General features: G+C 41.9%; 1 protein-coding gene across 4 annotated transcripts in view; it reads right to left on the bottom strand.

Annotated features, from left to right (window-relative positions):
- Positions 1–15,822, bottom strand: part of CCDC39 (coiled-coil domain containing 39) — a 54,583-nt gene that overhangs the window by 1,457 nt on the left and 37,304 nt on the right. For 2 of the 4 annotated variants that reach the window (XM_027875899.1, XM_027875902.1), the window contains 6 exons: positions 15,315–15,438; positions 13,653–13,812; positions 11,620–11,846; positions 7,468–7,608; positions 7,117–7,296; positions 6,655–6,737 (listed from right to left, as the gene is read on the bottom strand). In XM_027875899.1, coding sequence (XP_027731700.1) covers positions 6,655–6,737; positions 7,117–7,296; positions 7,468–7,608; positions 11,620–11,846; positions 13,653–13,812; positions 15,315–15,438 — 915 coding nt within the window. The remainder of the gene's footprint in view (positions 1–6,654; positions 6,738–7,116; positions 7,297–7,467; positions 7,609–11,619; positions 11,847–13,652; positions 13,813–15,314; positions 15,439–15,822) is intronic. The other 2 variants (XM_027875901.1, XM_027875903.1) reach the window with 2 other exon arrangements.

Genomic DNA, 15,822 nt, shown 5'->3' with positions numbered 1-15,822 from the left:
TCAATCACAGAAATAGCTTGTAGTGAGAAGCAAACTTCTGGACAGTGAGAAAAACAATACCTACAGGATCCTGTGGCCTAAAATCATACAGAAGTGAGTCCGGGATAGATGGGAAGCTTGCAGAAATGAACTTCTGAAACAAAGAGATTCTGATGAATAGGGGTGGGATTATCTTCTAAAGAGTATGCATGCAGTGAGCTCATCAGCTGACTCAAGGTGTACAGAGGATGGAAACGTGATGAAAAGAAAGGATACATACACAGGCTAGGCATATTCCTGCTGGGATAGTGTCAGGCCCTCAGTGAGGGCTTGTCTTAAACATGGTGGGAAGAGATCAAAGAAGGGAGAGGCCTCCTAGAGCCTTGACTGCTGAGAACAAAGCAGGACAGATGTGTAACTACTTCTGCCTTCCATGCCAAGGAGAAGCTTGACTGGAAAGAACAGAAGGAAAATAGGCCCAATGAGGAGTTAAGACACAAAATATGTCAGGATGTAGCAAGGGCGTACCTGAATGCTCTGACCAGAAGGGATTAAGTTAGAGGAAGAAGGAATAGCAAATGTGATTACAAACCACTCTGGCTGATCTTTGAGAGGTCACCAGAAGCATTAGAATTCAAAGGCAAATGTCTCAGTTTTCACATATATGGCATCCCATATCCTGGTTATGCCTTATGCCTAGAGTAGACTCCTGCTTTACTTCTACCTCTTAGAATCCTTTGTTTTCTCAAAACTGCTCATGTGAGACCTTTTCTGGCCCCTGCTTCTGGTGCTTCTCCCTTCCCTTCAGAAAAATAACCATTGTTTTATACACTCATACATCTCTTTTGAGGGCAGACACTGTTCCATTTTGGCCTTTGTATCCCTCAGTGTCTAGCATAGCACCTAAACATAGGCATTCTGGGAGCTCCAATTCTCTGAGGGCCCTTCCAGCTGGGACAGTCCCAGGAACCATGACTGTATCTACTCCTTCACAAAATACAATGACATCATTGTCAACAACACTAGAGTCATCTGTGGTAACTTGTATTTACAGGCAGGTATTTTGCATCCCACCAGAATGGTTGCTTATCACTTTCCTTTGTGAGCAATGAGAAGCCAAAGCTGCTTTCTAGTGGGCTGCATAAACTGTTGAGAACCTTGGCTTGCGGCAGTTTCTTTGCTTGACAGTCTGCTTTAGTAGTAGGCAACACTGGCCTGCTTGCTGTTGTCCTACACAGTACTCCACCTCTTAACACTGCCTTGTCACTGGCTGGACCTGGAATGCTCCCCTTCCCTACCTCCATCTTCTGGCTTCCTTGAAGACTCGGTGCCGATCATACCTTCTGCAACAGACCTTTCCGAGGGGTCTCCCACCATCCCCCTACTGCTAATACCTTCCCTCTGATATTACCTCGAATTTACACTACGTATTTTGTAATTGTTGGCATGTTCTCTGTCCCATCAGATATCTTCTGCTTTTCTTTGTATTCCCAGCCCTTAGTACAGTGCCTGACACATAGTAAGCACTTAATGAATGCTTATTAACTAACTGATCACCTTCCCTGGATTCAACTATCATTTCTATACGTGCCTCCCAAGATGGATACACTCAGCCATCATCTCTTTCCTGTGCTCCAGTCCTCCATCACCATAATTGGTTGGACATCGTATGGATATCCCGTGGGTATCTAAACTCAGCTTGTCCAAAAGAGAACTCTATCCTACCCATTCCATGCCCCCCAAAACCTACCCCTTCTCCAAACTTCTATTTTGTGGGTTCAGTGATCCGGGTTACCTACTTTACAGCCTTGTACATTGATACTACATGTCCAGGTTTACAATCTTGGACTCCTCCATCACCAGTCCCTTGCCAAGTTTTGTCAGTTCTGCCTCCACAATGTTTTTTCCATCCATCCCTTTCTTCATTTACAGTCAAACCACCCTCATTTAATACTTAATCACCTCTCCTCCAGAGTATTATAAGGGCCTCCCTGGGCATCCAGCTTCTAGTCTCTCTAATTCATCATCCTCAGAAATGTTGAAATAATCTCCCTAAAGCACAAGTCTGATGATTGTTTTTTTGCTCAGTGAGTCTTCCTACTATTTAAAGAATAAAATACAAGCTTTTTAGTGTGGTGTTTAAAGCCATTAATAATCTGACACCAATCTACCTTTCTAGGTTTATTTCACATTACTGCTCTTCATATACCTGACATTCCAGCCAAAGTGGTCGGCAAACCCTCACCTGATTTCTGTGTTTCTGCACAGGCTCAAAAGACTTCAAAAGTACAAATATGGGGAGGTATGGCTCCCAAGCAGTTGGCTTGGGAAAGATCTGGGAATTTTGTTGTATTGCAAGCTCAACAGGACCCAAACGTGTGGCATACCAGCCAAGAAAGTTAACCAGATCTTGGGCTGCATTTAGAAACATGAATAGCTTCTAGGTGATGACTCCAGGTATACCCAACCTGGATTCACCTCTAAAGTATTAAGAGACATGTCCATCAGGTAGGGAATGATTGAATAAATTATGGTATATATGATATGCCATGTCATATATCATGATATATATGTTAGAAATTAAAACGGGGATGTTTTTAGAAAAACCTGGGAAAACCTATGAACTGAAGCAAAGTGAGCAGAACCAGGAGAACATTGTACACAGTAACATTAATACTGTAAGGATGCTCATCTATGAAAGACTTAGCCACTCTGATCAATACAATGATCCAAGAACATTCCAAAGGGCCCATGATAAAAAATGCTACCCACCTCCAGATAGAGGGCTCATGGACTCAGAGTGCAGACTGACATGTTTCCTTTTTTTTTTTTTCCCAGAACATGATTAATATGGAAATTTGTTTTGCATGACTTGATATTTGTAATGAGTATTGTATTTCTTGCCTTGTTGAATGGGGAGGGGAAAAAGTCCTGGAGACAGTTCTGGGCACCACAGTTTGGGAAGAATATTGACAAGCTGGAGCTCATCCAAAGGACAGTAACCCAAATGGTGATGGGTCTCTAATCCGTGACAAATGAGAAACTGACATAACTGGGGATGTTTAGCCTGAAAAGGTTGTTTGCAGGGGAGGGAAGATCTTCAATTATTTTGTGGGCTGTCATGTAAAAGAGGACTTGTTCTGCTTGGCCCCAGGAAGTAGTAGGAGTAATGGGTAGAGACTACAAATAAGCAGATTTAGGCCTATCCCAAAGTGGAATAGGCAACCTTGCAAGGCTGGGAGGTTCTAATCAGAGAGGTAGTGCAATGATGGGTAACCATGACTGCTGTGGGGTAGCTGAGTTGATATAACCATTAAGGATACTGATGAACTGAAAGGCCATGTCATATGAATGAGGCATGTTTGTGAGGGTCTGCAAGGATACAGGAAGAGCAAGAGGCAGGTGTGGAAGAAAAGACAACAGAACAGGTACGGAGCTTTAAAAATTAGAGGGTAATCTGTTGTATCATGGTAACAAGCATCTAGATTGTGGGATACAAGTGGATGGAGTGTGCTTCATAGGAAGAAAAGTTGTAAAGTGATCATGTTAGAGGAAGGGACAGTAAGCCTCAAGAAGTATGATTTTTCCAACTGTTGTCATATGTTAAGAGGGAGAGACAAGCCTTGTGTTAAGTGCTGGAGATAAACAAATTTTAAAAACTAGTTATTCGTTCCTCTCAGTGAGCTTACATTCTAACAAGAAAACATTAACATGAAGAGGAACTGAAACTCAGAGAAGGGCAAGGAAGCTAGCTAGTGGGGAGTTGAAGCATTCTTTGAGCTGAGAGTAAAATGAACAATCTGTGCTGGAAAGGGTGGTCAGAGATGTGGTATCTTCTAGAGAAAGCCAGGTCAGAGATGTGGTATCTTCTAGAGAAAGCCAGGTATCCATGAATACCAGAAAATGGAAAAGGGTATAAGATGAATAGGATATTTATGTATACATATATATGTGTGTGTGCATATTTTTTTATTAGAGCAGAGTGCAGAAGGCATAATGGAACAGGATGGGTGAAGACAGTCTTTCCAGAGAGAAGACAGGTGGATAGAAATGAAGGTAGGAGTAGAGATGGCAAGAGGAAATGCTTATAACTTTGGCAGAAAATTACACAGTTATAGGATAGTGGGAAAAAAAGTTGATTTGGAACTTCACCCTTCAAGGTCCTGTGATGACTGAAAATGCTATTAATATAGTGGCATTAGCTAGTGACTTCTTAATCCAAACATTAGGAACTGGTACTAAGTGTTGGGGAAGTCAGATAAGAAAATGAGAGATCCCCCTTCCCCTTCCAGACTGAATTCATTCAGCACTAGCTCTAGAGTCTCATTCCAAGATGGAATGACATACACCTAGAAGGTATCCTGCATGAGGCCAGGCACTTGGATCCCAATCTGAGTCCCTGAAAGGAACTGGCCCCTTGTGACTTTTGTCATCCTGAGGCTCAGGATCTCCGATGGATCTATCAATAAAGACACTGATACTTAGTGACTTCAATTCAAAAATAGTTATGGAAGCCAATGGCAAAAAAAAAAAAAAAACAAAAACATGCTGCACAACATGTTCAAGACTGAAATCTGAAAAAGACCACAGACGTATCATTTACTCAGAAGCCTTAAAGCTAAAACCAACCAACCCTGAAGCTTCTATAACGTGATTACATTCTTCAAGAGGATGTTTTAAAGGCACGGGGTATGGTAAGCACCAAATCTCACCAAAGAATAAAGGTGCCTCTGTCTTAATACAGGAAAGCCAATTAATTATGTGGGAATTGTTTCCAAATCACTTGTCTGATCTGTGTGCCATCAAACCACTGATGATCAGATGGTTACAGTAGAATTCAAGGGCTATTACAAGAATCCTCATCTGACTTTTCAAATAAGCTACTGATGCTGAAAAGCCAAACAGATAAATGCAAGGACCTTGATACCTATCACCATTTCCCACAGAACTTTAACACATATAAGTGATCACCATAACAGGCAAAAAAAAAAGCTCAGAAACTGCCTCAGAAAAGGCTTTGTCTCCCAGCTAGAGTGATATAGCCAGGAAGGGCAACATGAGTTAGACCATAGGCTCATCTATAGATGATTACAAGCAACATTACCCTCGAAATCAGGGCAAACACATCTGCAAAAGGCTTGGCATCAGACCCAACTGAGCCTGAATATCCATCCCAGGAGCATTTCTAGATGAAAATGAAAGCACACAAACAGAAAGGAACCATTGCCCAGGTTTTTCTCTGGAGCTCCTAGCATTGATGTCAGGAAATCATTGCATTTGGACATAAAACTGAGAGTACCCAAGATGCTACCAGATGGAAATAGCATCCAAATGGTAAAGAAAGGAAAAGAGGATCATATCTGTAGCTCTACCCTTGCCCACAAAGAATTCCCATCCACGTGGAATGATTTCTAAAACGTGGAAATGTTTGAACCAATTGCTTGTTATGCCAGTGTGGGGACAAGGGCAATGATACTTATCTAAGAGGTAAAACCAAAAGAAGGATCAAAGCATAGTGTGTGGTTGTGGGACAGCTGTCTTTTGTATGAAGTGACAGATCAAAGACACTAGTGGTTCTAAATTTAACATTAGAAATACTGGTATTACCTTATTAGAAAAAGCACAGAAAAATTGGTTGCATTCCAATTGATAGTATTCTGGCTAACAGAATTAATTGCACCAAGAAACAATCACACTCAGAACTTTAATACATTCCCTTTCCAGTAAATGAGTGTCAGACATTAGGACAAACAAGCCAAGTGGCCAAAGTCTAAAAGCTCTTTTACGTTACAAAAAGCATCATCTGTGAGTATAGATGATATATGTGGATATGACCTTCCAAACCATACCACCTGGACTCCAGCCTCATTTTCCTCCTCATCCTCTTCCCACCAAATCTTTGGACTCTGTTCCTGGAGCTCCCCTGGGCTCTGCTAAGTGAGCTTTCCCATTATTTCCGCCAGAATCAGGTTTCCACATCCCGTCTGAGCCACTCCAAACCATGGCTTGGCAGCACACGCACCCTCTCACTTCGAGGGTCTCTTTACATATTGTCTTCTCCTGTTATAACATAAGCTCCTTGAGGGCACGGACTGCCTTGGCTTCTTATATTTGTATTCCTAGCGCTAGCACAGTGCCTGGCACATAGACACTTACTAAATGCTGACCAGTCGTTGAGTAACTCACTCTCTGGACTTATCCACCTCCTCACTTGTAGCCATCCACCCTGAGGCCTACTCTGGTGAATAACATCTAGTCCTAGACATGCTCACTTCATTCTTGGTTCAACTCACTTTCTGGCCTTCACCTCAGCAGCAGCAACCTAACCACCCCTGATTCTTCTCACAAGCTGAGGCTGACATACCATGACTGTGACAGGAGGAGCCCTACTGTAGATTTAGTTTCATAGCTTCTCCTTCCAGGCCCTAGAACATGTGCCTTCCTGCAGGGTCTAAAGGGGGATCCTCCCTGAGCCTGCTGCCCATCTCAACAGCCCCAGCAGCCAGTGACGCAGGCAGGGAGCTGAAAGGGAAAGTCTACTCCCATCCCCTACCCAATGGGATAGCTATGGTGGTATGCAAGGGAGCCTAGACTAGTCATAGAGTTTAACAGCATCAGTAGGAGCATTAAGACCCTCCACAATCAATTTTAGGATGTGGGAACATCACCACTCACCGTGCTGATAGTGAGCTCTGAGAAGAAGAACTAGATGCACGGCGGCTGATTGTAGTACTCGCTGTCGGTAGTTCCAAACCCACCTAGGAGAACATGGTATATTGCTCATTATGACTGGATTAGACAGGTTTTTATTTCACTGCGTATCAATCACTTCATGCCTGATGCTATGGAAAACATTTATGTTCATCTGCTATTCATTCTTTTTATCATAGGATTTAGAGGTGGATTGGAAGTAACTCGGGGATCTTGTCATCCAACCCCATTATTTAACAGATGATGGAACAAGGGCTATAGAAATTAAAGAACTTACCCAAGGTCCCATGTAGCAGCACTGGGATTTGAACCCAGGCCTCTCTACTCTAAAGCAAATGTTCTTTCCACTACACCACATTAATGCATTTATTGAAAACCCACTCATTATAATTCTACATAAATGAAGTGCTTAAGAGAAGGTATTACCTGTTGAAAGTATGTCTGGAAAATGCCAGATAATTCAGGATTTTCTAAGGTAGCCTCAACTAACAACTTGTCAATGGATTTGTTATAGTCTTTGATTTCTCGAAGACTGATATCATATTCTTCTATAGTCGGTTCTTCAGTTTTCCTTGCAAGACGGATTTCTTTGGTGAGTTTAGTACACTGTTTTGGGGGAAAGACACCATCACAGTTTGACTTGAGTCAACAGATGAGATTTTTTAAAGGTCATTTCAATTGTCAAATACATTTTCTCAAAAAATAACTATTCGGTTACTATTTGTCATTTCAGAAAGTATCAATTCTACTAAGACAAGTTTTAAAAGATGCCAATACCTGTCTCTTGACTCTCTCTATTTTGGGCTTCTGCTCTTCAGTGCCAGTGCTTAAGTCAATCACGTAAACCTGCTTCTTGGCAAACCTTTCTTTGCAATTGTTTATTAGATTTTTCAAGACTTCTAAAGTGTGTTCCATGTTCTGTGGGTTACAAAGTATTAATATGCCTTACAGGTAAATATGTTCAGTTCTTCAAATTGCATTTCTCTTATTTTAGGTGGTATTATGTGCATTATGAGAGAACAGTAAAGCTTCCCTGACTTCTTTCAACTCAGATCAAATCCTACCTTCTACAGGGGAGTTTCCCTAATCACCTCACTGCTATTCCCTTCCCTCTAAAATTACTTTCCACTTACATTGTGTTTATCTTATATTTACGTCATTATTTGTAATTTGTTTCTCCCATCAGCATGTGCGCTCCCCAAAGGCAAAGACCATGCTTTTGCCTTTCTTTGTATCCCCAGTGCTTAGCACACTTCCTGGCACATAAGAAATGTTTGTTGACTGATTGACTAAAGCAGGAAGAGCACTGGCTTTGAAATTAAGGGATCTGAGTTCAAATCCTGCCTTGACCACTTACATCTATATGACCTCAGGCACGTCCTAATCCTTACTTTCTTCATCTGTAAACTAAAGGGGTTAGAGCAAATGGCCCGTGAAGTCCCTTCCAGATCAAGTCTAAGATCATATGAACTTTGATTATGTGAAGGGAAAATGGGCCCGTATAAAACTCTTTAGGAGTTGTTTTTTGGTTTCTGTTTCTCTTTTTTTCTGACTAGATCTGGACTTCACCGGTGTCAGGAGTTCCGTGGTGAGAAAATCCCCTTCACCAATACTATTCAGCAGCTTCTACTCTAAATTTAGAGTTGTATTGCACAGCCATGGCAGAGACGGGGCTTGACTCAGCTGTTCCTGCCGCTAAGACCAGCTCTGTATTCACTACCCAATGCTTTCTGCTGCTTGAAAATCCAGAATGTTTTTCACAGATGTTGATAAAAACAATGCACGTTAGATAAACCCCCTTATCCAGATCTTCCTTCACACACTCTCAACTCCAGCCACACCCTCTTCCGGGCCTTCGGCCCTAAACCAGGAATGCTCGTCCTCCTCACCTCCTCCTCAGGGGACTCACCTCTCTTCCTCTTTCAAGCTCACCTCTAGTTCCATCTCTTTGAAAAGGCCTTAACTAATTCACCCAGGCATTAATGACCCCCCCCATCCCACTCTAAAGCAAAACAAAACAAAAAAAATCATTGTATATTTAACTGTTAACAAACGATCCCACATTCCATTTGTTATCTTATCCTTTAGCTTTATTCTTAGTCTAGGCTGGTATCTGTATTTTTGCATGGTCATAGTTACCCTGAGGAAGATCTGAGAAGGGCACTGGCAGGCTTTCAAAAATAGTGTTCTCCAGCGGACCCCCCCCCCCCCTTTAACTATCACACAATTGACTCAAACAACATCCTACTATGTTTAACACTTGTTAGCTATTTTAAAAGTCATTATTCATTGGAGCAAAATTCTATGTGGAAGGTTTTCCTCTCAAAAGGATGCAACAAGATGCAACCAGAGAGACAATTTTGTTCAGTGACCCTCTGATTGGAAACGTCAAATGTATGCAGGGATGAAATCTCCCCCAAAGCATTTACAATTCTCCCAGAGGCACTATTCTGAGAGCTAGATTAGAAAAGCATCACAAAAAGGATGTTGGTATGGACAATAATGGGTCTTTACTTCAGTGAGAATAATGACTAAGGCCACATTAAAAGCCCTTTACAATTACCTGAAGGCAATCCAGCCTACTCTACTCCTCATATTCAATTCTGGGTCCAGCATGTTGTCGGTCTGTGGTGTCTATCCAAGATATAGATCTCCAGAGTGTCCATCCTTCCACATTCCACCATCTCAACAAGAGGCATTCTTCATCCAATTAGTTTTTCTTGTGTGGATAGTTGGGCCAAACTCTTTTGAGCGACTATGGATCTCATCCTTTCCAGCTCTAAATTTATGATCCCCCATGAAAGTGAAAACATCTCTCAGAAGCCTTGGCCCGGGGGTGGGGAATCTGTAGCCTCAAGGCCACACGTGTGTGACCTGCTAGGTCCTTGAGAGCAGCCTTTTGACCAAGTCCAAGTTTTACAGAACAAATCCTTTTATTAAGGGGATTTGTTCTGTGAAGTTTGGAGTCAGAGGGCCACACTTGAGGACCTGGAGGACCACATGTGGTCTCGAGGCCACAGGTTCCCCACCCCTGCCTTGGCCTGTTTATGGCCTTTAAGGATATGTGCTGCCTTTGAACTTCTGCAGAGACTTTTTTTTGTTATTCAGTCACACCAACAAGCACATCCTTCTTTCCCCTGGGTACATTGAGCTCTGTCCTTGGCCCTCCTATGAACCAACATCCTGACACACATCACTATGTCTGCCCAGACCTGTGAGGACAACTCATCATGAAGAGGCATAGTGTGTACGTAGGCACTGTAGCCAAAATGGATCCAGGCCACACGACGACTCGAGGACCATTTTTTATTCATTCATTCCCTATCACTCTGTCATCCTAGTGAAAGGCAGCAAGGAAGAGTGCAGAAAGAACACTGGATTTGCAGTCAGAGTATCTTATTCCAAATCCCATAAATGCCATCTGGCCTTGAGCAAAGCACTTTCTCTCTATAGTCCAGAGTATGCTCATCTGAAAAATGACTGCCCAAAAAAGGGAATCAAGAGAATATTAGTAACTGTGGGCCTCTGTCCTTACTTTCTCATGTTTATAAAAATTTTAGAGGAAAGATGTACATAACACCTATGATGAAAATATGAAAAGGAAAGCCAGAAAATACACTAAGGAAAGGTTACATCTTCAGTCACACAACTGAGAATTACAGAGAATGAACAATCCTGCTGTGTGCATTACATGCTAATTACAAAAGGGTATTTATTTCACTCAGTAAAAGGCTCTCCTCCCAAGGGGGTCATTCATATGTATGTGAAGGTTGTACATGATTCCTTGTTAAATGAGAATCTAGAGATAACTCCATTCAATGACCCTCTTAACAGCAAAAGAATCATAAAACAAAGAGATGTGTGCACACCCCAACTGTTCACCACAATAATGGAGGATCCATAGTGTAAGTTTGAGGTGGAAGATTATAGGTGATGAAGTCCCCCAGATTCTCCTGTTTGCAAATGATATCATGTTTGATGCAATCAGCACGTCCCCAAACATTGACAGGGCCTCCAAGATCCATGACTGTCTGAAAAAAAATTGGCCTAAAAATGTCTACGGGAAAAATTAAATGGATAAAAACTTCTGCTTTCCAGACTACGGCATACAATTGGATGCCCAGTTCACTGCTTTAGTCCACCAGTGTATTTATTTGGAACAAGCTCTTCAGATGAACATGAAATTGGGCCCAGAATTAAGACAGAGAGTGAGCTAAATTGAATTTTGGGAAGTTGTGTAATTACTTCAATGACTTCAAGCTGCTCCCCAGTGTAAAACTCTACTTTTTAAAACACATGATGCATTGTGGTTATAAATCTGGGAATACCACAATTTCTGAAGAATCAAGTTGCAGGGGAGCTAAAGGGTCACGAGGGAAAGAATAGTGGGCACTCATAGGTGGTGGTGTATTTCTGTTGGTGACCAAAGTGGGTGGCCCTGAAAAAAATGTAGAAACTGAAAGGCAAGCGGAGCAAGAAGTAATACAAGAGATGGACAGCCCAAGTGCTCCACTGGGAACCATGGAATGGAAGTAGACACAGAGGACAACATGCTGGACCCAGAATTGAATATGAGGAGTAGAGTAGACTATGTATCTATGTATCTCTAGCCCAATGGGTGGGTCCACCATGTAGGATTAATGGACAAGAATTGCACAGGGTCAGAAGTCTTAGATGGGTTTCCATCCACACCAGAAATGCTCCACATCAATAAAGCCACAAATCCATTGATCTACTGAAGGGGGGGGAGCGGGGAACAGAAGATGTGTTTGCTGAAAGAATTGCAAGCAGGGTGGGGCAAAGAGCATGCTCAACTACCACCAAAAGTGGAGTTGGACTGATACTTACTAGCCATGTAACCATGGCCAAATATGATTGAACATTTCTCAGCTTTGGTTTCCTCTTTTGCAAAATGGGGACCAAAAATACCTGGAGTGTCTGTAAAATGAGGATGCTGGGCACAGTAACCAGGTCCCGGGACTTCTGTAGAGAAAGTGTCTTGAAAACCATAAAACACTGCAAACGGGAATCACCGCTGTTGTCCTTTACCTGGATATCCTCCTGAAGTTCCCTGATTTGTCTCCGCTTGTATCTGTATTTTTCATCCACATTTCTTTTTTGTTCTTCCAATTTAATTTTCATTTCATATTCAGTACCTATAATTCAAAGGACTTTAGATGATTGGACAAAGCTTTTGAGCACTGGCTAGACAAAGCAGACAGACTTTACATAGGATGCTCAAAGTATTTACGAAGTTACTCCCTAACCCATCCACTTACAAGCAGTCCTCTCAGAGGCATATCCTGATCTCCTGACCCAACGTGTTGTGATCATTCCCTGCCTTCCCAACCCTCCCTTGCCTCCATACTGCTTCTAGGATAAAGTATCTACTCCTTTGCTGTGTAAGATCTCCCCCCCATGCCCCACTGCCCCGCCCTGGTCTGGCTCCAATTTATCTCTCCAAAATTAGCTCACGCTGCTTTTTGTCCTTTGTTCTAAATGCTGGCCTGCTGGCCATCTCCAAGACTCAACATTCAGTCTCCTAGCACAGTGTCTGTGCACGAGCTGTTTCATCCCCCTGGAATGCACTCTAACTTCCACTTCTTAGAATCTTTTACTTTCTGCAAAACTTAGTTTGTATGATACCGCCTACGAGCAGCCTTCCCAGATCCCTAGTTACTAATGTTCTCCCTCTCCTCCAGTTATCTTGCATTTACTTATCTGTTTATTCATTATACTATAAGATCTTTGAGGGCAGGGATGATTCATCTATGTATCTGAACTCCCAACCCCTACAACAGTACCTTACACATAGTAGGTGCCTAATAAATGCTTATCATACCCAGGACAACACAAGTTCTTTGAGGACAGGAACTATTGCATTTGACTATTGCAACCCCAATAGCTACTACAACCTGGGTCCTAATAGGCACTTAAATATCGGCTGCCTAAATTACTAAGTATTTTCAACACACGGAGAAGTCTCTCACACAGACATCATGGCACACACTGCCTTAGCCATCAAATGAATCCCGCACAGGAGGGGTGACTAGACAATAACAAAGACGGTTTTCTTGGGTCACTTCTGGACTCAGTGTCAGTACTCAAACCTTGTTGCTACTGTCCTCTAACACCACATCAAACAATATTCATGGATTTTGTTTTCATGTGTGAATGAAATGGATAGCCATGTTATATGAACAATAAGCTGAAGAAGGAGCCTAGGATCAGCATCAACCATGAAATGGCTTCAGAGTCCATAGTGAAGGAGGGAAGGGAGCGTCATGTGGCCCTGAAAGGACGCTGCTACCTTTATTTTATCATTCTCCACCAGCTTCCTAACTGGAACCTCAGGCCTGAATGACTCTAATCTGATCTTATTTTAAAATCCACTTTTAACCCATTTTCGGACTGGTAATCCATCGCTTCTCAAGGAACAATGATTAGAAAAACTTGTAACGACATCAGAAGTTAAGGCAGTGGTTTTGATTAGAAATAAATGGAAATAATAAGGTAATGGGTGGGGGGGAAGGGGATGGAGACTGATGGGGTGCCAGAGTCTTTGCCACAACACTGCCATTAGATACAAATGCATTATTAGAAAAAAGACACCATAAAGATCCTAGGTCAGCTATGAATAAGACTTTCCACTCATTATTCTGGTCCAGTCAAGTGGTGCTTGTTGGTGGAATGACTTAACCCTCTTGTTTATCTGGCAATGATTCATACCCAATTGATCTTATCTACAGCTTATTTGCACATAATTATTTGAATGTTGTCTCCCTGTTAGACTGTGAGCTCCTCAAAGTTAGGGGGTGTTGGTTTTTTTGCCTTTCTTTGCATCACCAGTGCTTAGCATGGGGTATGGCACATAGTAGGTGCTTCATATGATTCAGACTAACAGCACAGCAGCTTTCACTGCATGCAACTCATGAAAAAGCACAGAAGCCTGTTCCACGTACTGGTGGGAGTGATTTTCTTAAAGGACTGTTTGTAGTTGGAGTTACAGGTGTTCAGCACTCGCAGCGTGTTTTCTAGGGCGTAGATCTCTTTCTCGGCCTTGTGTATCTGGATATCCAGATTGTCACCTTCACGCTGAAGCTCTTCCTTGGTTTGTGCTGCCTGTGAAATACAGGAAGCGCTATGTCTGATCAAGCGATTGATACAAGGAAAAGTGACCTCTCTTTGAGAGACCATCATACCAACCCCGCCTTCCCCCGCAAGCTAGAAAGATTAAACCTCCAGATGTTGTAGACAAAGTCATCTCCAGGTGTGAAGATCCCCCTTTATTATTTTTTCCTAGTGGAAATTCATCCCGACCTAGTGAACTCTCTCCAATTCTATAAAGCCAGGGCTGACAAGCATTCTTCTGGGTGTTGACTTGACTTGGGATGATACGTGTGCGTTTGTTTATACAGGGATCTTTTTAACAAATGGTTTTCTCAACTGAAACCGAGTCGTTTCATTTTTTAGTGCTTGACCTTTTGCGGTTGTGCCAGGGTCTCTCTCACCAGTGGCCCCAACGCCTAGCACGATCCCAACCTCACTGTCCACCATGGGATATGTACACTGATCTATGGAGTCTGTACAAAAATGGAAATCCATCATCCCAGACAGAACATGAAGCAGCATTTCTAAATCAAGGACTATTGAGTACTGGCCCTTGGACCCTCAGATTAGAAACACTGATGTTAAAATAAAATTCTGACACCTACATGTCCATAACAATTTTTATTTCAATGTAGTCATTCCCTGTCCAACATTTTAAGTAATTTTCAAATATAACAATTTCATTAAATTTAGGTCAAAATAAGGCTAAACTCCCCTGTAAAACCAAAAGCTTACTTGGGGAGAAAACATCAATCTCTTATTGATGAGTCATCAATGAAACTGAGGCATGATGACTCGTTCAAAAAAAAAAAAAAGCCCAAAATGGGGAAAAGGAAGATGGTAGCCAAGAGTTTCTTGTTCTTCTCTCTCCTTCGCCCTTGAGATGTAGAAAAACTGTCCCCACCCCACATCTCCCCTGCTGTATCTCCTGCTTAGAGAGGAGCAGAGGGCTAGGAAGCAACACTGGGATACCACATCCTGTGTATGGAAAAGATGCAAGATCACGCCCCAACACGGAAAGGTCGGTAGATATTTTGTACTTCCTTATCTGTTTACCTGCTGTTCTGCCCCCTCACCCAGAAGAATTCAACCCTGAGAGCAGGGACTATTGAATTTTTGTCTTCATATACCCAATGGCAAACTTATGGAAAGAAATGGACTAGAGTCACTTTGGCTGGGCTGCATTCCAGAATGCATAACTAAAAGAAACATCCCCACTGTTGTGATCCCCAGCAGCTAGTATAGTACCTGGCACAAAGGGAATGTTGAGTATGTACTTTATTGAATAGAAGGTCCTGAATACTGGCTCCTCAGGATCAATCAATTCCCTCAAGTAACAACCTTGAGTACTTTGACAAGAGAAAGTAAGTCAGAAGATCTGGTTTTGAATCCAGGCTCTGCCAGGACCCTGAGCAAATCTCTGAGCCTGTTTCCTCCGCTGTAGAATAAGGGGTTTAGATTCAATGGTTGCCAAGGTCCCTTTATTTGATGATTGAGTGAGTCTATGACAATACCTTTATTACATAGTAGGCTTGCGTTTTTTCCTCTTCCCCTTCAGGAGGCATCATGACGACTGTAAGAAGTTCGTATCTGTTCTTCAGTTTATCAACATTACTTAGTCGGTCATGAAATTCAGCACTGATTTAAAGAGATTTGAAAAACTGACAATGATGAAGAGATCCTAAATATTTGTTTTATCTACAAAAGAGTACTTTGGTTTACCAAAAAAAAAAAATCCCAGAGAATCAGCATTTAATTGAGACAATCAATAGCTCTAATAAAGTACCAAGATACAAAATAGATCCATACAAATTTTCAGCACTTCTATATAACAGCAAAATTCAAAGGAAAGTGATTAAAATTAATACAAAATGCTTAAAATATTTAAGAGTCAATTTATCAAGGCACACTTAAAACTTTTATTAATATAATTACCTAACATCATTTGAAGAAATAATGACAAATTAATGGAGGAATATCCACTGCTCATGGTTGGGCTATACCAATATAATAAAAATGACT

This window comes from Vombatus ursinus, unplaced genomic scaffold (genome assembly GCF_900497805.2).
Source record: "Vombatus ursinus unplaced genomic scaffold, bare-nosed wombat genome assembly UNPS02014810.1, whole genome shotgun sequence".
Lineage (NCBI taxonomy): Eukaryota > Metazoa > Chordata > Mammalia > Diprotodontia > Vombatidae > Vombatus > Vombatus ursinus.
The sequence above is the reverse complement of the archived record's forward strand: the minus strand, read 5'-3'. Positions and strand labels throughout refer to the sequence as shown.